General features: G+C 40.4%; 1 protein-coding gene across 4 annotated transcripts; it reads right to left on the bottom strand.

Moving 5' to 3' along the window:
- Positions 1 to 598: 598 nt before the first annotated feature.
- Positions 599 to 23,839, bottom strand: LOC142946842 (phosphatidylinositol 4,5-bisphosphate 3-kinase catalytic subunit alpha isoform-like). 4 transcript variants are annotated; one of them, XM_076088418.1, is made up of 28 exons: positions 22,978 to 23,839; positions 22,484 to 22,552; positions 21,816 to 21,866; positions 20,874 to 20,900; positions 19,159 to 19,265; positions 18,763 to 18,931; positions 18,465 to 18,591; positions 16,988 to 17,197; positions 16,543 to 16,637; positions 16,259 to 16,414; positions 15,520 to 15,765; positions 14,912 to 14,997; positions 14,138 to 14,243; positions 12,081 to 12,233; positions 11,701 to 11,835; positions 9,407 to 9,531; positions 9,109 to 9,190; positions 8,667 to 8,831; positions 8,230 to 8,333; positions 7,955 to 8,126; positions 7,324 to 7,430; positions 7,070 to 7,191; positions 6,284 to 6,362; positions 6,008 to 6,178; positions 5,744 to 5,861; positions 5,272 to 5,423; positions 4,983 to 5,145; positions 599 to 4,828 (listed from the first exon to the last, which is right to left on the bottom strand). In XM_076088418.1, the coding sequence occupies exons 5-28, from the start codon at positions 19,212 to 19,214 to the stop codon at positions 4,721 to 4,723; spliced, it is 3,207 nt and encodes a 1,068-aa protein (XP_075944533.1). In that variant the 5' UTR covers positions 19,215 to 19,265; positions 20,874 to 20,900; positions 21,816 to 21,866; positions 22,484 to 22,552; positions 22,978 to 23,839; the 3' UTR covers positions 599 to 4,720. The 4 variants fall into 4 exon arrangements, with proteins under 4 accessions (XP_075944533.1, XP_075944536.1, XP_075944534.1 ...); XM_076088421.1 differs by lacking the exon at positions 20,874 to 20,900; XM_076088419.1 differs by lacking the exons at positions 20,874 to 20,900; positions 21,816 to 21,866.
- Positions 23,840 to 23,984: the final 145 nt, after the last annotated feature.

Here is a 23,984-nt window from a genome sequence, read left to right as displayed (position 1 = left end):
GATTAGGTCGTGTTGGGTCTTTAGAGATGTGAGAGGATGGAAAAAAAAGTAGATTGGAAATCTGTCACTCTCAAAACGAAACGAAACAATACAAAATAAAATATAACTATGTTCTGTGTGCTGGTTTTGTGTGTGAATATAAATGCAGCTCACCAGAGTGCTTTTCTATAATTAAACATTTCCTGTACTCACCTACTTCCACATGGACACAAAAGGTATTGTTTTATTACAAGGTACAGAGTTCACAACGTTTCGCCCGATGACTTCCATTAACAAAATCTTTCATTGGCCCACATGATCTGTCCGAACTATTAATATTGTTGTTCTGTAAAAAGGAATAAAAATATCAGATTCAGCGCTTCAGATTTCCTGAATCTCCATTTTCGGCAATCCAGCTTTTAAACTTTGTGATTCCCCAGATGTGGATGAAGTGGAAAACCTGTAAATAAAACAATCAAGAGTTGAAGTAGTTATGGTTGAACATGGCAGACAAAACTTAACAAAATGCTTGATACCATTATTCAATGAAGTAATATTTTTGTAAAAAGGCCTGTTGTGCAGTAAAAAGGGAAAGAGTGTGAGAGCAAACACAGCCGGGTGAATGTTTAACAAATTTATTTGTACATCTTCACAGAACACTCAGATGACCCATCAGTCAGGAACAAACCTTTACTCTGTAACCAGGGAGCCAAGATGAAGTACAACGTACATTTATAAATAAATAGAAAACACAGCTTATTGTAGAGATGAAACGGTTCCTACACAGAGCAAACTTAAGGCATTAATGTATAATCATCTGTATGGCTGCTTAGCACACTAAAAAAACAAAACAAACAAACAATCTTTACCGAAATCTCATGCAGGTAGGCTGTGAAGAACACTACAGTGGCCTGTTGTACATTCATTCATAGTATAGGTTAAGGTTCTGACAGCATGGTATGTTGTGGAAATATATTAGCGAAACATCATAATGTAGTTAAGAACACTGCATACAGAAAATAACATGAAGCCACAGACCAGTTAGTCCATATTTCTCTTCAAAGTGAGAATTTAGGACACTTCAGATGATCACAAAGGATCAATAATCGTAATGATTACTCATATTTGCTCTTTAAAACACTTTAAAACCCTGGACACTCTTTCAAGTTTGACAGAAAGAAAAAAAGACGTATTCCCTTAATACCAGGCCCCATATTCATACAGGTGGTGGACACAATAACGTGAACACCTGTCCATCACGCAAACAAACAAAAGCAGTAACATAAAACACCTTAGAATAAATACACGTAAGTAGTATTTACTGCATGGATATTGCATTGAATTTCATTACATCTGGGTGTTCACGTTATTATGTCCACTGCTCATGTTGAAATCATAGCTCAGATCCTATGATTCATTATGCAAGGCACGGGCAATAACTGAAGAGCGGCTGAACAGAATTGGGAGCTCCCTCCTCTCGACCAAACGTCAAAGATAGTCCGACAGTATTTCACTGCACATATTCAAACCTTTCCAACTTCACCCTAGCTTGTACACATATTGCAGGTACAACAATTATGTCTCACTATGTGATACTCAATCTCCTGCAGGACGTTGATCTGTTGAATACTGTCGGGCAGATTTTTAAATACGGGCTTTAAATATACTAGTGCAACAACATCGTTCCTGCACCAATTCAGCGCGAACAAACGAACATGCTCTGAGGAGATGTGAGAACTATAACTTAGCTGCTGGACGTAATTCTTATGATCTGGAGGTTGAGGATGAACATCTAAGATTATTAAATCTTATTAAACCCTGTAAGATACTTTGTCATAGTTCTCACTGAACCTGATCTTGGAAATTTAGACTCGAGAACAACTTTAGTTCAAGAAGTGATTGCGTCTTCACTCTGAAATGTAGGACTGTGGCACTAATAACAATCACTGCCAGCATCGAACAAACACAAAGCTTCAACAATCGGTGCTTACAAAAGATTTAGAGACGCCACAACTTGAACAGCCAAGTGTGGTCACAAACAGACACATGTACATACAGTGTGGGTTTTCATTGGGGCCTGCCAATGAAGCTCTGCAACCGGTACAGAAAGACAATTAATGGACACAAACACACACACACACACACACAACCAGAGAAGAGGTCTGACTGTAACTGTACATACATACTGCTTAATGCTGCTTCAAAATGTACATCATAAGAACTGGTTATGCTGTTTGAGAAACATGCTTACTAGGCTAACATCTTACAGTGTCCCTTTGGACAAAAAGGCATTGAGAAGTACAACAACAACTAGTCTTTTTAAGTGCATTGCCCAGCCTCTTTCTTCTTTAAGTCTGTAACTGATATCCCTTACTGCATGATGTGATTCCAGCATTAGCGTCCGTAGGCCTCAGTGATGCCTGATTTGGCACATTAAAAGAAGAAAGAAGAGAAGAGCTCTCTGCTAATAACCTAGTGTATGTTTAGTGGCTCTGCCTCTGACATGAGAAAGAAAACATGAATGATGCAAAAAAAAAAAAAAAACATTAAAAGATGAGTGCAGGTAAGGTCCATGTTAGCAATTAAATACATTCCAGCAGTTAATTCTTGCAATAATGTGACATCACATCAGAGCGGACCACCACTTTGACTTTTCTATACAATCAACAGGTGAGCAAAGTGCTGACTTTCTTTTCCACTGGCAGATTGAGTTTCATACTGTCTGTCAGTAAGAGAACAGTTTAGCTAGGAGCACATCCAAATATCTCTCTAGGTACAATGTGAAGGCGTCTGGGGCTCATGAAAAATACATTCCCTCCGTTACTGTCCCTCAAGGTTTCTCTTAAAAACACCTTACGTAAGTATACTTTCCGAGAAAACTACCTATCGCAAAAGACAAGGCGACAATGGCCTGCTTAAAAGACACCATGAAACAAAAATGCATTAAACAAGCTGTGATCCTAGCTTGTGATCCAATCAAATTTGAAAGATTTGTTTAAATCCCTTTTACTGACTTTATAATGTTGAAAAAGCTACAGGCTCAAATGATCCTGTTGGGAGCATGGCTATGACAACAGTACACAACATACTGCCAAGTGTTATGGGCTCATCAGTGGACGGTGTTCTGGATCAAAAAATATACCCCAGATGTGACAAACACACGTTAAAATGCACTTTGATCATGAGTCGACATTTTACAGACATTCTAATGGGAGACATGCTAAAGACGATCAGCCTCACATGGTTCAAAATAAAAAGAATGATTCACAGATCAGATCTAGCTTTTCATGTTAAAAAGTGCTGTTATGGTTTGCTCACGACAACATGCTGAGGCAGCGTTTGTAGAGCTTTGTGCCAAGGCATCTTATCAACAGGAAGACATAATATTCCCCTGGACTTCTGCTCGCCAATAAAACAGACAGCCAGAGGCTTAAAACAGGTCCCAGTAGTCATACAAAGTGAGACTGGCACTTCCATTCTTATCAATTTGCATCCCCAAACAAATCCAAGTAGGGCTGCACACTAGCCACAATAACACAAATCGGGCTACTGGATAGGCCGAATGAGATGTTTACCTTAAAAGTGACGGAGGCAAAAAAAGGAATCAGCAGTCTTAATTTATACGAATGTGAGCAAAACTAAATAATCGTCGAGAAAAAAGAGAAAAGTTTTTGCACTTGTGGTCGTCAGAAGAAGAAAGCAAATTGGTCAACAGAAATACAAAAAACTATATTTACGATAGCAATGGTTGTGGAGAGTTGAGTTTTGACTGTTTACGTAGAAACTGAACGAAACTGGATACATAAGTAAATTCAAAAAGGCATATTAAATCTGTATATTATTTGTAAGTGCTGTTTTTTTGTTTTTTTTATGGAGAGGCATCAATACCCTGAAGTTTATATTAGAGTCTAAAGCTGCACCACCAACAAATGTTCCCAAGGGTGGAGTGCTTTTTCATCGCGGCCCGGGAGACTGTAGAGCAAAACAACCCAGAGACTCTTCTGCAGTTTTTGAGCTTTGACATTTTCTCTCGAAGGTTTAAAAGGCGGAAAAGCTGACACCAAATCAGTTCAGGAGGGCAACTTCACCACAAATATGGTGGAAGACTGGTGCAGTGGTAGTCATCACAGAAGACCCCATACTCCAGTAATCCTGCATTGTGCAACAAATTTGATAAACACTTATTGTGTAAGATACGTTCCTTGTGCCTGCTATCTTCTCAGCAGAGATACGATTCAAAACAACGTTCCCGAGCGCCTCCTTTCTGAGGCGGAGCCACAGTGCAGAAGTAATACAGCAGAAGGGCAGCAAGTTGAACTTACTTTGTGGCTACATTTAAAGATTGGCAGATACATCTTCTTTACGCTGTTTTGTCCAATGATCGTTTTTTTCCAGCAAGAGTAAGGGGTCAAATTACTCCAAACAAGTTATCCAGTTTGTTTCTGTTGGGGGGGAAAAAACAGAGCAAACATAGTAGCGGAGGATTCAAACATCCAGGTCGGGCACATCTTCAATAGGACATGAGGACAATGCTCTCTTGTCGACTCCAGAAAAGGTAAAGGGTAAAGTGAGGGCATCAAGACCGCAGAAACAGGCAGATGATAATGGAAAGAAAACAAAGAAACAACGGAACCTCATTCGGATAAATAAAAATGGTGAAAAAAAAAAAAAATGAAGTCAAACTGCAAACTTCCTGTTACTCCAGGGTGGGACTGGTGTCTTTTTGTTGGTTTGCAGGCGGTCAGTTCAGTGCATGCTGTCTAATTGTGTGGAATATCCAGTCCATTTTGGTGGTCCATCCTCCATGGTGAGCATCGTTCATCTGTTTCATAAAGTAGTCCAACGCCTCCTGCACAAAGCACAATAAAAATCGAAGCGATAAATAAGTAGATACAAAATCCTTGCAGCGGTTTCAGGAAGCCAAATGTGAGACTTGAGACTATTTTAAGACCCCAAAATGAGACGAGAGCAGAATGAATTAGAGCACAGAAAAGTTGTATTACCTGTTCGCTTTTCTCCAGGGCCAGCGTCTTCCTAATGTAGGCAATGTCATCAAATGACTGCAGCTCAGGCATGCCAGAGCCCAGCATCATGGAGAACAGGTTGATGAAGAGGTTAGCATGCTGCCGGATCGCCAGGTAGGCTTTATAACACATCTCTTGGAACCTAGGGGGGGGAGAGCAAAGCTTTGCTGTGGCAGTATCTCACAACAGGACAAGAAGAGACAAGTTCTGGGAGTCGTCTAACCCACAGACTGACTGATACTAGTTGGGAGTTGAGATGCTGCAGTACCTCTCAAACTCTTTGGTCTTTGCACACTCTTGGGATCCCTTGCTGATGACGATGAGGAAGTCTTGCGTCAGAACAAAGGGAACTCGTTCTCTCTTGTAGCCAAATTTCTTCTTCTTATGATCCAGGAAATGGCCAAAATCTATATGAAACAACTGGACGAGAGCAGAACAAAGAAGACAGCAGGAAGTCAAACTTCAGTAACTCTCTCTAACACGTCAACCTCCTCTAAAGTAAAATCTATACACTGTACACCCACTGTGTATCGACTTAGACACATTTGTTTTATTAAACATGTATTGGACAATAACAAATCCCTGATAAATTCACTGAAATGAAACAAAAAATGAAAACAACGAACCTTCATAAAGCAGGCTAGACAAAGTAGCTTAATCAATTCTATCATCAGATTAGCCATGTGTAAAAAACCCTTCACTAAAATGTAGTGCTTTGTGTGTAGGCATATACAAGTTACCTGTCCATCATCTTTGACCATAATGTTGCTGTTGTGTCTGTCTCCTATCCCGAGGATAAATGTAGCTACACAGTAGCCAGCACAGGACCTCGTAAACAGATCCACAGCCATGTCATACCTGCACACACAAACACAAACAAGTACGTTTTATAACAAATAAGAAATGAGAAAATGTTTAAAAGTAAATGGGCTGTGACTCTAATCAATTTTCTTTTTGGTGCCATGATGCTGTAAAAAAAATAAGATCAGGAGAGAAGAACTCACATCTCGCCCTTATTCTTGTCCTTCAGCCACTGATGCAGAGTGTTTGAGTTGAACTGCAGGGCTCCTTTCAAGCCTCCTTTACACTGAATCTGCATGATGGTGTGGGAGCTGCGAACCACCTCAATGAGACCCACACAGTCTCCTAACGACAGGCAGCCATAAGGAAGCATCCTGGGGACACACAGCACATGTGTTCTTAGCCCCAGAGTGAGAGAGTAAAGAAATTGAAGAGAGAAAAAGACACATAGACTTAGATAATAGGAGAGAGAGAAGTACCGAAGGTCCAGTCCCTGATTCTGCCAAATGTTCTCCATGATTTTAATAATCTGCAACGTCAGCATATCCTGTCGCAAGTCTACAACAAAAACACGCACAATGAAGGCAGTTACAGTTAATAACATCCGGGGATACTGACAGATTATACACAAAACACAACATAAAGACAAGTTAGTTTGATTATAGTAGACAACTATTACCAAGAAGCTCTGCAGAATGTGAAACTACAATTCACAACTTGTGTCAACATTTAGGATTGGGACAGGGAAATATGTTGCATCGCTTTATTGCACAAGTCAGGAGCAGTGAATCGGTGTTCCTGTACATACCGAGCCAACGCTTTCATATTTTCTTTTAATGGCATACGGTGCTCGGAGTGAGAGAAAACTTTCAATATGATACACTCGCCAATTGTACCCCTTCGCAGAACGAAGCGAACCGATACTGCTAGCTCACCTAGCACCACTGAGCTAGCTGACGTTACAGCTCAGCCGAGGGGGGGCGCCATTAAAGTTTACATGTTGCGCTGATGCAAGTACTATAGCCTCTCGTCCATGAGTAGATCAATGCTTCCTTCTGCGTGGTGATACAGCTGGCAGATGTAGTTCGGTAGAAAGAAAATAGTTCCTACATGAAACGAGGTTGAGCTTTGAGCTCTACGGACGATGTCTCCAACACTCAGCAACTCACAGCAAAACACTCTCAATTGATAAATAGCACAAATAAGAGGAAAAATATGTATTTTGTCTGTGTGTGTGTGTGTGTGTGTGTGTGTGTGTGTGTTACCATCTCCATTTTTGAAGATGATCTCATTGTTCTGAAAGAGCAGCTCAGACATGATGTCAGGATTCTCCCAGTTCAGCCACAGCGGTCTCTTGGCTGATGACATGATCCTGCATTCATCTAACCTATGCACAAATTAATAAAAGTTAGTAGACAATGTCAATCTTGTTTCACAACCCCACTTATTCATATACAAACACCACTACACACACACACACACACACACACACAAAAGCTCTTTCACTATTGCTTCTAACCTCAGGTTTCCCAGTTGGTGTGCAGGGTTAAGAGGAGAAGTGTAGTTCTGCAGAGCATCCATGTAGTCCGGTCTCTTCATCTGGTCCACAAGAAACCGCATCTGGACCTCCACGACACACACACACACACACACACACACACACACACACACACACACACACACACACACACACACACACACACACACACACACACACACACACACACACACACACACACACACACACACACACACACACACACACACAACCACATTTGCACATACATGTGTGCGCATGCACCCACATACACAAAGAAATCTCCTAAAAATGACTGCATTTGAGAGGTATGTGCATGTTACATATTATGAGTTATGACAAAAATATAAATATAATGTTGTGTGCATACATTTGTTTTGCGGTGTCATTGTCATTGTTATTGTTGCTTATTGTATTTCAGTATTTAAACCAATATGATTTCTCTGGAGTCCAGAGTTTAATATTTCAAATGAATTTTAAGATGTAAAAGACAAAAAACGTCAAATTTAAACAAACATCAAATAACACGTTCCTGTGTGTGAGTGTACAAGTGTGTGTGTGTGTGTGTGTGTGTGTGTGTGTGTGTAAGTGTGTTTGCTGCCTCTCTCCTTACCTTCTGCGTCTCATCCTTCTTCTCCTGTTTAAGGATGTCAGTGAGGTTAATGAGCTTCTCCATGGCCTCGACCTGCCTGCTCAGGTGTTTCAGGTACATGCCACACGCCCTGCAGTAAGCCTCCAACAGCAGCCCAAACCTCTGGCTCACTGTTTTATTGTGCATTTCTGACCTGAGAGGAGGGCACAAAGAGGAGGGAGTGAGAAGCTGTCTAGAAAGACAGAGAAAGGAAGGTATACAAACATGAAGAAAAAGCAATCTGAAAGGTGACTCACTTGAGATGCCAGAAGAAGAAATGACCTATCCTTTGATTGGTCAGGGCCTTTTTCAGGAGGAAACGGGCCAGGGGATTCTCAAGATACTGTTCATATTTTAATACCTAGAGCAGGAGGAGAGGAGAGGAAGGGAAGATTGGAGGGAAAGAGCAAGAGGAGGTTCAGATTAGTCATTTCTGACTTTATAATGTCTCTCACCATGCAGTCTCTGTACACCAAGCACAAAAACAACCTCAGGCACACCGGAAAGTCTTTTACACAACAGAAAGATTGCTTTCCAACGGATATAACTCTGGCTCCCAAGGACACCCAGGCTGGAGAAAAGTACTCCACAGCCACTTGAGTCATAGCACTCTTATTTCCTCACTGTCTTCCTTTTTACCCCATTATTTTGTCAATCAGTTCCTTGATAGTCCCAGACTCTCAGTCAGACCTACCTGTACAAGCTGGATGAGGTACTGGGACAGTTTGTCATCAGTAAGGTATTTGTCGAGGCAGCGTACAGCAAAGTGCCTGACCATGGGGTCTGGGTAGTTGCAGTCCAGCAGCTCCATGGCCTGCTCAGGACGGATAGACGGCCATTCCTTCAACAGACAATACATCTGGGAAACATACAAACCAAGAAATATTCATTATTACTCATCACACACTATTCATAGAGAGTATGAGCATTAGGGTAAGTATTTTGGTAGATGTATACATTAAAAACAAAGGAATGGAATAAATATTTTACTGCAACATGCTTTTCATTTGGTCCTTACAAGCCAAGATTATTCTACGTCCATTTCTCAGAATCCAGTAAAAATACTCTCTCTTTATGTTCCTTCTTGTTTATCGAAGAAGGAACAATGAACTATGAATGAAATGGCATGGCATCACCTGTGCTACTTCATCTCTGGAGTTCCATTTGACAGCGAGAAGGATCTTGGGAAGGATCTCCGGGATGTTCACGCAGTAGTGCCTGATAGAGAAAGAGAAAGGGGATAATTACTGTGTTTTGCATCCCAGATTAAGTCTCAATCAGTTGTTTTTACGTACATCTACATCCTGCATACAAGATTTTACATACAGCTACATACTAGTCTGACCTGTGTGATGCCGTTCTATGCAATCTATGGTTCTACATAAAGTACTACTTTACGTGCTATACAGTAAAGTAGTAAAGTGTGATATTTACCTGTGTCTCCAGAGGAAGTCTTTCTCCTGCTCAGTGATTTCTGAAAGAGGGTCTCTGTTACTCAGCTGTCTCATCTGCTCGGTGTCGCTCTCTGTCAGGGCGTGATCTCTGGCCGACCGGTTGCTCTGAAACACATCCGGAAGGAAATACTTCAAACACTGCATTATTACATTACTAACACTGCATTATTACATTACTAACACTGCATTATTACATTACTAACACGACCCTAATTGCCTGTTGGTCGTCATGTTTTTCAAGGTACTATACGAGACCCTGATCCCTGCCCACATTTACTCTTTAATAAAACACAGAGTAACACAAGTTATTATGTTGTCACTAACCTCTTTTATCGTAATGAAGCACAATAACTGGCATCATTACTTTGTCGTTTACTGTTAGAGCCTCTATTTGTTACTTTTTTTCATGTATCACAGTATCTTTGTAGCAGTAATTAAAAAAAGTATTTGCCTGTCTGAATATTCAGCCATGCAGTCATGATGAGACACACAAATAGCTTGGAACATTAACAACTGTTATCCATTAAGACCCATTACTGTTAGAGAAGCTTCTCAAACAACTCACGTTACAGATAAAGGAATTATTTAATACACAACACTCTGCGATCATCATAAATAAATCAACAGCGTACGGTCCAGCTCTCTTGCATCGCACAGTATCTAAAAGACCAATAACAACATCCCACATTAAAAAAGATGCATGTCTATTTGCTGTAAATGCTAATCTTTATACGATTCCAAATCTTGTACTATAATATTAAGTATTCAGCCGTGTCTACCACAGTTCTGGTCAGAAGTTTAACCACACTTCTAAATTCGTGCGCAAGGTTTACTGAACTGAACTCCAGGTCTGTTTTTGCAGCCTGTGTCTCTGAAGCATGAAATGTATTCGTGAATGTATTTAAATGACTGTATTTTTCCGGCAATTGACTTGAAATAAATTAATTCTATTGATGCATTTCCTTTGTTTCTAACTTAATCTTCACAGATACATAGTTAGTGGGAGCAGGACAGGAGAAAAACGTCCCGGCTCTCTGATCACCATCGCTGTGCTTTAATGCAGCCAAATTCACAATTTAACTGTTTTCATTCATGTTTTTTTTTCTGAAACGGGAATGAAATTTGATCACGGCTCATGAATAAAATGTTGGACAGCAGTCGTCACCAAACTGCTGAGAACATTCGCCGTAAGTCTCAGGCTGTTAAGAACCCCGACAATGCCCTCAAATCCTGAATCCCTTTTTTTCTTTTGCCCATCGCTTTGTCAAGAGCATAACATTTAAACTGTCCTATGCCCAATCATACTCCTTAACCAATTCAAGTCTGATTCATGATGTCAGTTTAGATTTGAATTATTCTAAATTAGTTTCTGCTCAGGAACAAGCCGCATGATGTCATCATTACACAGTTGGGCACTCCTCACATTTGACACACACATCATGAATAACTTAACACATCGTCTCACACTGTTCACATCCTCTCACATGGCAGAGTAACTCACAGTGGCACTCACGCAAGTGTCGGAACCAACTCAGTTATAAAGTCAACAATGAGTCTTCATAGTTCATTGATTGGCGGAAAATAACCATATTTATCGAAATCACTTATTGCCCTAAATGTACTCGTGTCAAAATGTGTCAATAAATAAAATGTAAAGAGCTATAACATGAATTGAAAGTGTTGGTGCTGCATTTAATGAAACCTCTCTTTCACTAAAGGCAACACTCACATATAATTTACCCAAAAGATCCAATAACACCCAACTAGAATTACACCTGGTGTCTTCCACAACACACACAGGTGTTCACATTACCAACACACTACCAACCATCACAACTAATATAGCAGGTTGTCATTACATGGAATCCCCTCAACAAGGACACAACCACACCTCATGAATCAATGTCAAGCTACAAAGGGGTCTACTGAGTGGTGAAATAGAAACACCTTCATTAATAACGTACCTCATCCTATCTAAGTAACTCTATACATGTTTCTTTACATGTGGATATTTGTGCTCTGTTACTTAAATGAATCAGCTCATTAGAGTGAGAATATGAAGGTAGATAAGTTTCTTAATGCTGCATCTAAGGACTTTGTCTTTATTGATGACAGTCATGTGTGTTAAGTGTGAAAGTACACCAAGTGCACACCTCTCCCACTCCTGCTGCTGTATTTCTTCACTTGTGTTTGAGTTTCAAAACAATAAAACAACTCGCTGTGTTGTTGCGCCTTTCTGGCCCACTAGTTGGTGGCTGGTAAACAGGTTAATACCTGTCCGGAGAGGTTGTAGCTATAGCCCAGTTCCCTGGAGATGGTCCAGTTTGCGTGATCCTCTACTGCATTCATATCTGGGTATTTGACTGAACTACTAAAGTGGTCAAACTCCAGCTCCAGACATGGGGTTTCCTGTACAACAGAGATTAAAAGGATATAATTAAATTACAGTCACAAAACAGTCAAACTCTCAATTCAAGTTCCACTTTTTATTCATCATATGCAGAACAATTACAGAGAAGCAGCAATGAAAATGTTAAGTCTCATTTTAAATATGGATTAGAAGATGGAAACCCGTTACTTTCTTATACCTCATTTCTGAAATGGATCATGAACAGTGCAACTGAACATTGAAGCAAGAGGCTGAATTTGAATACCTTATTAGGGTTGGATCCTGTGACTCCAATGGGGTTGAGGAGGTCTTCAAGGCCATGAGGGACCGGCCAGAGGTTCAGAGCCATCTTGTTGGCCACCAGAGTGTGAGTGTAGTCAAACAAGTTGATATTACCCCAAGCAAGTGGACAGTGCTCCTAAAGGGAGGAAGAGAGGGAGGGAAAGAGAGAGAGAGAGAACCACTGATTCCAAATTTACAGCGAGTAGTTTCAATGTGAGAAGCTCGTGGGAGAATCAGACACAAACACAGATGGTGAATCATTTTGACTTTTGACTAGGCTCTCAACACCAACGTATTCTGGGACTCTCAGTGTGAAAGTAAGTACATAATCTCATTAAGGCTTCCTTCTGCTAAGAACACAGTAAATCACTCACTCAGAAAATACACTTGTACATTAGTCAATGGGTGTAATAAAAACAAAATGTACTTCAGCCAAGTGAAAGTACAGACTAAGTATCCACAAGTTAACATTTATACATATCTCAGTTTTACTTCAGTCTCACCCTATTGACTTACTGGACTTATTAAAACTGATCCTTTTTCCGATGAAACTCTCTATTGGTCAAGGCTGCTGAGTGCTTCCCTATCCCAAAGCTTACGTTTTTTTTCCCCCAATAAGGCAGATAAAGATAAAGGAGATGCTCTTTGGTGTTTGCAATTAATCTGCCTTCAATGTGTTCGTTTGTTTTATCAGGTTCAAAAAATATTTGAAAGGGTCTTAAGGTGCGTTCACACCAAACGCGGTGCGAATAATTCGCGCCGCGTTTGGTGTGAGTCTTCACTTAGGGGCAGCGATGGAACAAGGTGACAGAAGGTAACATGGTGAGGTGGACAGAGTTTACGCGCAGACAGCCAGTCAAAACGCACCTATTTATAGTAAGTGCTGGAACAAAAGGCAGCTGTAGAGGAGCGTTTATCTTTCATTCAGGTGGGGCTTCAAAGAGCATCCGCAAACCTGACCTCAGTCCAGCACTGAGCGGTACTGGATAGGGCTCACCCCAGGTGTCTGTTACAATATCCATGTCTGGCATCCATTGATACACTCACACAGACACACACACACACACACACACACACACACCTCTCTCTCTCTTCCAGTTTTTCCACTAGAGAGAGATGAAAGAAAAATGAATCTGTGTGGGTGTCTGTTACGAGTATCAGACCCAAAGCACAACAGTACAGATACACTCCAACACCACATGGTTTCTAAACACAGTTAAGTGAAATCTAGAATATGTTACTACTAGGCTTCCCCAATGACATGAAAAAAGCATCATCTTTTTTAAGTTTTAAATGTGATATATTAAGCTGATAACTTCTCAGCCCTAATCATGATTTTGCATTTTCTGAGTAATCCATTTGTTTGTTGTCAAAGTCTTTCGTTCAAATATTACGATACGAGTTTGAGCGAGAACAATTAGCCCATTTCACAACGTGCCATCAACGGGGCTTGTGCAAGAGAAGCATATTCTAACATGAATGGAAAAGTCCCTTCTGACGATTAAGTTTCTGTTGATATTTTCTGCCAACACAGTGCCCATGGCTGATTAGTAATTAAACAGAGTTAAAGCTGATACCACAGCTCCCATTCACCTTGGACACGTATACTCAGACAGACTGACACATACGGTAGCTTCATATACCAACACCACACACACACACACACACGCACACACACACACATAAACAAAAGGTACCTATACATATAAAGCCCTCCAGGATGGCATAGCATGCTAATGTTGAATAAAAGATTTAGACACATGGAGGTCATCTGCTCTCTGCTATCATATTTTGTTTGTTATGCCTGTTTCTTTGTGTTTCAAATCATAAAATGCCATTTTCACTATTCATTTATTGGATTTTCCCTTAATAAAATGGTAGAGGAAAGTATTTTACATTCCCATAATTATTCCCAACTGTTAAAACATGGAACAGTTGTAGCCAAAAGGCATAGAAAGACACTTCCTGTTTCTGCATGTCCATATCCTGTCAATTTAAGTTGCATGGTGGAGTCATTTCTTTCACTGCTCTCTATCTTACCTCCTTGGCTCCCTTCCTGCCCTTGACAGAGCAGATGGAGAGGCAGAGTCTGGCAGCACGGGGTATGTCTGGGATGTACATATCATAGGTGAGCCACTCATTCCACCTGTAGATACAGAATGAAAGAGACATCGAGTCCATTTACGAGACTGGGGCCAACAGGAAGAGCCATAAACAAACTCAAATATAGACCTATAGGGCAAGCAACACCCACCAAGAAGCTGACCTCAAGAAAGCTGTGCCATTTAACTCAGGGATCAAACTGGTATGCTCACACACCTTACACTGTTTTTAGAAATTAAGAGAAAGTGACACATAGATACCTCAATGGCAAACATATTTAAGTAGGACTGTTCTTTACTGTTTTTACCGTGTAGGCCTACACAACATATTATTTTTACCTTTTTAGGTATAAGAGTACACCAGACTGGGGTTTAACAGTCATGTAATACAGCAGTTTAGTGTTACTTGCCAGCACTAAACTGTTAACGTTGCCCTCCTGCCTTAGACTGCTTAAAGTAAATTAGCAGTACAAATTCCCTAAAGCACCATTTCATTGATAAAAGGAGAAAGTGTTTTCGAGCAGTAGTTATTTCCATTAGTGGGTGCCATAACTGATTCATTTTATTTAATCGAATTATTTCTCACTGTATAGTAAGAGTAGTGTAAGTGTGTTGTAACTATATTAAGAAAAACTCCTAACAAATAAAGTGACTTTGATTCAAGAGTCCTGTAGTGGAATGAAAGGTGTTGTAATGAAGGGTGGACTCTTACCTGGGGTTAGAGCAGGGTACTCTCTGTGTGTTGACATTGTCACACGACTGTTCACCTCCATGGTAAATGCCTGTTCTCACATATATCTATAAATATACAAGAGAAGCAAAAGGCAACAAGAAAAATAACATTAATAAAAGATATGATATATATCTTCACCATAACAGTTCTAAAAGATTTGCCGGTTGAACAGCTTGTCTCAGCGTGTAACAGCTGTTGTGTTAAATGATCATTATAGTGGCATATTCGTGAAAACATTCCATTTACACAAATAATTCATGACAGCACACCAACATGAGCTGCCAGAGCTACTTTCCTAAAGGTCTCTGTTCACAGGAGACCTGGACAATGGCTGCTTGTTTCTACAGGGAGTGAGGTACTTGGGAGATGGGACACTGTGCACAACTGAAATAACCAAAAATAAATCATTCATTCATCTTCAAAAAACACAATAAATAACATCACTTTTTTTAAATCAATAAAAGATAATTCCTCTCTCTTTGGCCACTTCTAGTGTTCTCCTACCATCGCTGTAAGAACAAAGCATTAGTCAATCTGACTAATCGACACAGACAATGGTATATATTCCTGTAACTGTGCGCCCCCACCTTGTCTATGTCCCGTATATTGACGTTAACATAGGTGGCACAGAGGATTCGTATTCGCAGGGTGCCGTTGATGGCCCACAGCGACTTGGCGGCTGCCTCGCCATTCATATGGGATGTGGCCGTGGAGATGCGTCGAGAGTAGGACGGCATGACGAAGTTATCTGTTGGCAACTGAGTGTATAGGCTGTCCTTAGCCATTAGCATCAGGTTAGGCATCCTGCCGAGCATGATGCAACTACGGATATACTAGAGGGAGAGAGACAGAGAGAGGGAATGACGCAGAGGACAGTTGCAACAAAAGCACACAGAGCTGCTAGAGTTACAGGGTGCGTAAGTGTAGCGAGTGATATCAACCGGTCATTTTCCAGCAGCTAGTAGAGGAAAGAGTGCATCTTCTACTTTGATTTGGATTCACATGGACTCTGAGCATGGGCTCACATCGCTGTGCATGAGGAAATGGTTCCAGTATTTGAATGAAAGGCAATGTTGTTTTGACATATCCACAATAATTAAAGTAAATAAAGGATCTGGAATGGATCAGGCGTTTGGCTATATATCCTGACATGGATCGGCCTGACTCATCTTAGAGCATAGTTTGATGGATTTCTGTGCAGACTGCTCCCAACTATGCCTGCATTGCTTCCGTTTGAGCCATTCAACTAAGAAACTAATATTAACGTCATTTAAGGTCATGATTTCTATTTCTAAGTAGATACATTTCCGCCCATACATCTCTTACCTTATACTGGCTGATGGGGTACTTTTCCAGCAGGTACTCATCACAGCCACACACTTTGAGGATGTATTTACCCTGATATTCCTGAACACACATCTTCAGCTGCTCTGGGGACAGCAGCATGCTGCGTGTCTTCTTACGAATGGCCTCTGCAATCACCTTTAGGACGAGATACATGCCCACAGCCTGCATTAGACACCCTTCAATCTCCTCACGTTGAGTTGAAAAAGGAGGGTGGCTCATGATTGATTCATTGTCTCTTTCACTTTAGAACATATTCCTCCCACCTGTTCAGGGACACAGTCGTGGTTGATCTTCAATGTATACTTTTGTTTGTCATTGTTTGGAGAAACAATCACCCAAATCACAACAATAATCTGACCTACAAAAAGACACACAGAATAAAAGAAATCTGAGAAAAAAGAATCAATAAATCTGATTTCAAACAATAACCATCCATCTTTAATTATTTTGCGGTCTGGGGGTATTGTATCGACCTTCACAATAGTAACACCTCAATCAATTCATTGCTCATTACTGTAGTTCCTTAAGGCTGGCTAGTAGCGATTAAGTATTGATGGCAGACTAAAACCTTCTTGGTCCCTGTTGTCTTTAAGTTATTTGTGTAATAATAATAATTGTCTACATCTTATTTTAGCCCCTTTTCCTTTTCCTGTAAAACCGGATGGATTATGCACCGAAGAACAAGAAAAGACTGAAGCTGTTGCCTACCTTTGTCCAGTTTGCTATGGATGTGCTTGGGAAGTTCCTGTGTGGATTCTATATTCGGTGGGTAAACATAGAGCGCTCTACTGTGGGGCCCGCTGGCGTCTCTCAGCTCCACAGAGTCTTTACAAACATTCAGGATGTTTCTCCTGAAGTCCTGAACCTCGGGATCCTTCACGAGGTCAAACTCACACACAGGCATACCAATGGCAAAACCTGAGAGAACAGAAAGTAGAGCCAGGTTGTTTTTTTTTGTCTTTTCAAGGCAATTTTTGGCTGGATTTGGTCTGTTTAGAAAAATGGTAAAATTATGTTTTCCTCCTCTATCTACTGCAGTTTCCTAAAACACATACAACAATCCACAACAAATGCAGGTATCTTTAATTCATCAGTTCTGCTTATAAGGCTGACCCAAATGTGTTGAAGCTTCCACTTCACAGCTTTGGTAATCGATGTCCAAATTAGTATTTTAATGCATCTGTTTTTTTGTTTTTTTTATATATGCATTACATAAAAAATCCCAAATATCACATGAACTAAGGAATAGTAATTTCACATTCATTAGGCATCAACGTCACTTATTTTGAGCTATTCTCAGACGGATAGCGCTGCTGGCTGTGTGCTGTCCCAGAAGAGATCAATACATACACAGTCTTAATAAATGGTGTAACAGGTTACAGCGTATTTATTCATTTGTATATAGGCCTACATATGAGCAAATACATTTTTATGGTCTGTTGCTGTGATTTATTTGATGTGATTATTGCACATTTTGTAGCCGTTTTCGTTTTAATAAAAAAGTGAAATCCTTGACGGAGAAAAGCATCCGACTGAGATCTGTTTCTCTTGCTTAACGACTGAGTGAGTTAATGGTGAGGCGACTGACGCTCGTGAAGCTTTCTCTCTCTTCTGTGTGTGTGTGTGTGTGTGTGTGTGTGTGTGTGTGTGTGTGTGTGTGTCTTATGTGCGAGAGATTGATACAGCTTAAATTGCACCCCCTCGTCAAAGTTTCTGAATATCATCAATTATTTCTCACTGAAGCAGCGGAAGCCCCAAAAATTGTATTCGGGGCAGCCTTATCTGCTTATTACATCAAGCTTATAATTAGCCCAATAATATAGCTTATATATATATATATATTTTTTTTCTTTTTATTCATAATGTAACTTGTAGTTAAAGCCGCCAAATATTCTACTTAGATTTCTTCAGCTAAAGAACTGATTTACAGAAAATGTTTAGCATCTTTTGTGTTTTCCATGAAATGAAAAACAGCAACTACTGACTATGATTTATGTATTTTGCAAAATGAAAAAATTCTCTTTAAGTCTTCCAACTATTTACTATCTCAGGCAAAATATTTCATCTTAATTAAACATGAAAACGTCTTTTGAATTTGTCACATGTTTCAAACTATATTTTACCGGTAATTCATTGTTAAGACAGAAACCTAACAACAGCTGCTACAGAACCAACATTGTCTCACCAATCTCTCTGTTGAGGATCTTTTCCTCTCTGTTGCCAACTGGTTCAATGACCTTGAGGAAGGCCTGGAAGAGTCGGAGGTCACATAGTCTTCTGGTCTCGTCATAGAACTCCTCCCGCTCTGCTTCCTGCAGGCAGGACAAACAAAACAGACATATTACTGTTCTCCTTTACAAACAGCTTTTCTGGGGCAGTTCCATCAAACTTCAAGAATGGATTTTTAACATATTTACTTATTTAGATGAACAGAGTTGTTCCTGACGACCAAAATCTTTGGAGTTGAGATTGAGAGCTCTTACCTGTGTAACACTGACGAAGATGTAGGACGTCTCCTCCTGTAGGAGTTGGTGGAGCGGATACTTCCTGGCCTCCTTGAACAGCTCATGTTTGATGGTGATGAGCGTGGCCTCTCGGAGACACTCGAGGGTCAGAATCATTCCGTTGGGCAGCAGGCAGTCCACCAGGATCCTGCAGACACGCTCAGCATTATTATAATTATATTAACACTATTAATAATGTCTTAACACCTAACCAGGAACATACATATATATAATACATACATTGCATGTGTATTTTTCTAGATTTTTTTATTTGCTATAACATGAAATTACATCAGGCGAATAATTGTCGAGGCATATGTACTCAAACAAATTAAATAGTGCACGTATCCACAATATTCATCAAGTGGGTCATACCTGGGAGGCATCAAGTGGATGCCCCATAGCTCCCCCGAGGACGGCCTGGGAGGCATCTTCCTCTCTGTCTCCGAGCTCAGTCACACAGTTAAGTTGTCGAGCACAACCTGAAAGACAACAACACTTTCAAGAACGTTCTGAAACCTCATTGTGTAAAGCACAGGCTGAGGCCTTTTGAACTTAAGCCTCAGTGGTGATACTTAATGTAAAAAAAGAAAACTGAGGTGCAGTTTGTTTGTTAAGTTCAGTCAGGAAGACTATCTTTACTCTTCTTTTCATTCATAATCTCTCTCTCTCCCTGTGATTACTCTGTCAGCTGATTGTGGGCGTTCAATTTAAGTTAAGATTCTGCACAGTTTCCTGGAAGCCAATCACTTCACAGCTGTCAAACTTTAAAAAGTGTTCTCCTCTCTGCTGCTGTCAGTTGTCATTTCAGCTCTACGCAGATGCGACCCTCCTCCACCCCAGTCACCTCCAGTCAGCATCACAGTCATGCTCCTCATTCATCATCAGATTGCAGCGACTCCTTTCACCACCACCACCACCAGTGTCTGGACTCCAGGCCGGGATTAGGCCTTATCGGACCTCAGCATCCCTACCCTCGGTGATATTACTTCAGGATGGAGTCCATTTGCCAAAGACTTTGCACGATTCATATTTTATGCATGTAGAATAAATCATTGTTAAATTCTAATCAAGTCATCTCAAGATGGTCTGTAGTTTAATTTGTGAACACAATTTCTCACAAAGAAAAATGATCCACGATAAGTCAAAGTGCTTCCTTGCTTCCAACAGTCAACATTAGCTCATTCAATTCTCTTTCACGGAGTACTGGGAAATAGCTGGGTCTCGTGGGACTTCATTGACACAAGAATTTTAGACAGTCTGCTTATGTCCAACAAAAACAACACAGTGACTCAACTGCAACAGATTGTGACACAGTTATGGGAAAGTATGTGTTTGTGTGGGCAGGGCTCTTAGAAAAACCACTAACCTTAAGCCAATTTAGGTCCGTAAACAACTCTCAGAAATCAGGGTGCGAAGAAAACCAAGTTATTAAAATCATCATTCATCAGGCCAATATCCATTTCGTTCACAACATTAATGTTTTGTTGCCCTTCTTCTTCAGCATTAGTTCTTGCAATTGTGGTAGCTATACTCTTGTCTGAATTGTATTAGCTGTCTACACTATATTAGCTTTACATCTGAAGCGCAACAAGATATTTTGAGCAAAAATAGTCACTTCTAATAATCTAGAAGGCAAAACACACACCCTGAAAACAGCCCTGTACTGGCATGTACTTTCTTGTGTTTCCTCACGTTCACTAGGTCCCTATTACAACATTATAAATGCACTCATATAGGAATGTAAAAAGGCAAACTATACTGAAGATAACAAATTGAAATCCTTAAAGAACTCACAACTGAATACTGAATCAATAAACTACACTTCTAGCACTACTTAACTGTTGGGGACAAATCTAAATGACTAATTATTGTGCATCAATAATTAGTGAATGTTACACATTTAACATAAGCTCATGTCCTCTGTAAGTGTTTAGAGGTGTGTCTTCAAATGGTTTCGTGTGAACTTTCTGTAACACCAGTCTCAGCAAATGTTTAGTCTGTTAAGAAGCAGTTGATGGCCGAAAGAACATTTCAAGCTGTTTACCCTAAATAAGCCATAATAAACCTGTAGAGGCGTCAATACTTACGCAGGGCTGATTTGCGAACGTAGACACCTGTGTGAAACGCAATTCATATGTTATCCTTTGTGACGTAAATTACCCTGTGCCAGCCCATTGCATGTTGTTTACTTAGTATAAATACCAGAGGCTCGGAGACAGATCTTCGAGCAGCCTTGATGTACATTCTGTATGTGAATCAACTCTGTCTCCTTCTTGCAAGAATAAATGTCCTGTGATTAATGATTTTTACATCGGCTCGAGTGAATTTTTCTAACATTAACCAATTCGGATTAAGAAACTACTGGTGCATTTGAACAATATTTGACCTTTTCAACAAGGGTTAGTTGGCACGTTCAGTGAGAAAATAAAAACTAGCAAATGGCATAAGGATATAGTGGCCAAGCAGGTAGGAACCTTTACTTTTCATTTCACACAGGACTCATAAGTTAGGGTAAGTGAATCGCTTAAGAACTACAACTGAGATCTATCAATAAAATAATCAAAATCCCACATGATATCTTGTCTCATTTTACAATATTACTTTGATAATCTATGAGTCTAGTTCACCAAACAACATGGCCCCCGGGTCCCAGATCAGATGCAAGGGTAAAGGCACCTGGCAAGATGCCCTCATGCACCAGACATTGAAAATGCTTAAGGGGTTTGATTTAAGTGACAGGGCACCATATGGTGTATAAATGGTATACCGGTAGGTTTAAATATAATTGCTGGCTTTGGAGCACATTTTCTTCTGAATCACCACCCACATCTCACAGTTTTACAGTAATTCAAGTAGGTATGGTGTTGTGCTATTTTCACAGAAATAAAAACTCTGAATTCTGCATATTTTCTTGATCGAATTACAAAAAAAAAAAAAGGTAATTTAGTCTGACGATCAGATGGTGGAGGCTGCTAAGGAGAAGGCTGCCTGGGCTGCTCTACTTTTGCTGTTACAAATACAAAACTTACCAGGTTAAGCATCTAGGGGCCGGATGGGTGGATGGCTACATGATGTACGAGCTGCAATTTAGACATAGATCCTTTAACTGACAGAAAAAGTGTCCACCGAGTTTAAGTTTAAAGTTGTGACTGACACAAAGATGCATGAAAGTGATAACCATAAAGGAAAACAACAAAAACTTCATACAAAGAAGGGTGACGTACAAAAACAAGCTACAACGGGAAACACGGAGTTAAAACAAACAACCCATTGAGCAGTTCTGAGATCTGCGACCCTGATCAGGATGCAGCTAAGCACTTTAGGACAAAAGAGGAAGTTTCCTCACAACACAGGATGTGGGGAATGGGGAAACATTGGCCTAGAGACACAAGCTTGCTTTGAATACTGAAACACAAATGTACAAATAGCATTAGCTAGTTGTGTAGACTAGCAGTGGCTGGTTGGCAAGATCAAACCCATGCTCAGTCTCTGCAGCACATCATGTATCCGTAGTTATAAGGTTTAGAAAACACGATCAACATATGAACACATTCTCGATTTTCTATTTCATATTGTCTATTAAATTAGCTTTGCAGTTTCAACTGATGGCTGCAAGAAAGAAGTAAGCACTAACTGTTAGATATAAAATGCCTTTTTGCTGGACTGTCAACAGAAGAGAGGAGTTTGATGAGCATACCTAAGAGAGAAGCCCTCCTATGTCGATGATGGGACAGTTCCACCTTTCATGTTTCAGTCCATCTTCACGCTGTCACAGAAGCATGTGTTTGGAGTAGAGGAAACAAAAACACAAACAACATCACACACATTCTCTGCGCCTACAGAGGAGTCACACTTGCTAGTAGCAGCCTGGCTAAGGTTGTGTGTTTGTGGATGACAGCTCACAGGTGACAGCGACGATGATATGAATATGTATAGCTTAATGTCATATATATAGCATAACAATGACATTAGTTTACTCTTTACATGTCGGCTTACCACAACTCTTCCGACTAAATTAACGCACACCAGTTTGTAAATGGTTAACGTTAGCTAGCTCTCTTGTTTATAAACGTTAGCTAACCGCTTACGCTGAGCCTGTCATCATCTTGTTGGTAAATATATTCTAAGCATTAACCTAACCCGTTTGCCTATTTAAAGGTTACAAATGTGACTCTAGCATTGGTAGCTCACCCTGTTGAGTTGGCGTCAGTGGTGAGGATGCTGGTCTGAGAGGCTAATGCTAGTTAGCTAGCATTTCATCCAGCCAGCCCCATCGGTCCCCTCCGGCCGGGTTGGTGGCTCCCGGCGCCGGGTAAAGCGGACTGTTATGTTCCGTCTGTCAGCCGCTGTGTCCGCTTCACGTGACAGTAACCGTTACTCCACACCGACAATGAATCCTCTCGCGCTGTGGGTTGGTAACGCGTACAGTTGCATACATATATGTCCAAAGTGTCCAGTCAGACGGGCTCAGGATGAGGATGGTGTGAGCAGCTGAACTGCTGGTCGACTGGACGAGTTGTCTTGCTGCGGCACTCGCAGCCACGCTGTGTGTCCGGGGCCCTCCTCCCGTCCTCTCACACACAAACACACTCGTATACACAGAGCAGCTGGGTGAGATGTATCAGTGGTAAAACAATGCCGCCTCAGTTATCATTCAAACCATACAAATATTTTTAAATTCAGAAGTTACAACAGGATCCCACTATCCTATCATCACAGTACACAAACAAAATGATACCAAAGAGTGATCCTGTGTGAGTGGGCGTGACACCTAATTGTTCTCGCACAGCAGCCCACAATTTGATAAGATAGGATAAGACATTGATCCCCAGGGGGGGGGGATTTTACACTTTTTAGCAGCGCAAAGACAGGCTGTGGAGTTATGGAAAGAGAAATACGACAATTTAAATGAGATAAATAAAAAATGACATTTAAACCCTGCATTCTTAGTTGGGGGGTAGTGCAGTGACTTCTAAATCATTCCGCTGTATGCACTATACATATTATGAATAATATAATAACAATAACCGCCAAAACATAACAAACATATAAACATGAAAATATATAGCAGATATATACAGTATATCCAGATAGGGGGGATGTAAACATACACACACTATAATAATAGCAATACATTAACATGTATACATATGTAGGTGAGAAAGAACATCTTAACTCAAAGCCAACACACTAGCATA

Source organism: Anarhichas minor, unplaced genomic scaffold, assembly GCF_050575085.1.
Source record: "Anarhichas minor isolate MPS153535 unplaced genomic scaffold, ASM5057508v1 ptg000010l, whole genome shotgun sequence".
NCBI classification, from domain to species: Eukaryota; Metazoa; Chordata; class Actinopteri; order Perciformes; family Anarhichadidae; genus Anarhichas; species Anarhichas minor.
This window is presented reverse-complemented; position numbering and strand designations above follow the sequence as displayed.

What these genes read in the sequence shown, in the direction of transcription:
- LOC142946842 (XM_076088418.1), bottom strand. Translation starts at nt 19,214, where the DNA reads ATGCCTCCCAGGCCGTCCTCGGGGGAGCTATGGGGCATCCACTTGATG. An exon ending in GATCCTCAACAGAGAGATTG is followed by an intron (nt 17,198 to 18,464) that starts GTGAGACAATGT and finishes CTGTTCTCTCAG; the next exon opens with GTTTTGCCATTGGTATGCCT. An exon ending in GACTTCCTCTGGAGACACAG is followed by an intron (nt 9,191 to 9,406) that starts GTAAATATCACA and finishes TTTCTCTATCAG; the next exon opens with GCACTACTGCGTGAACATCC.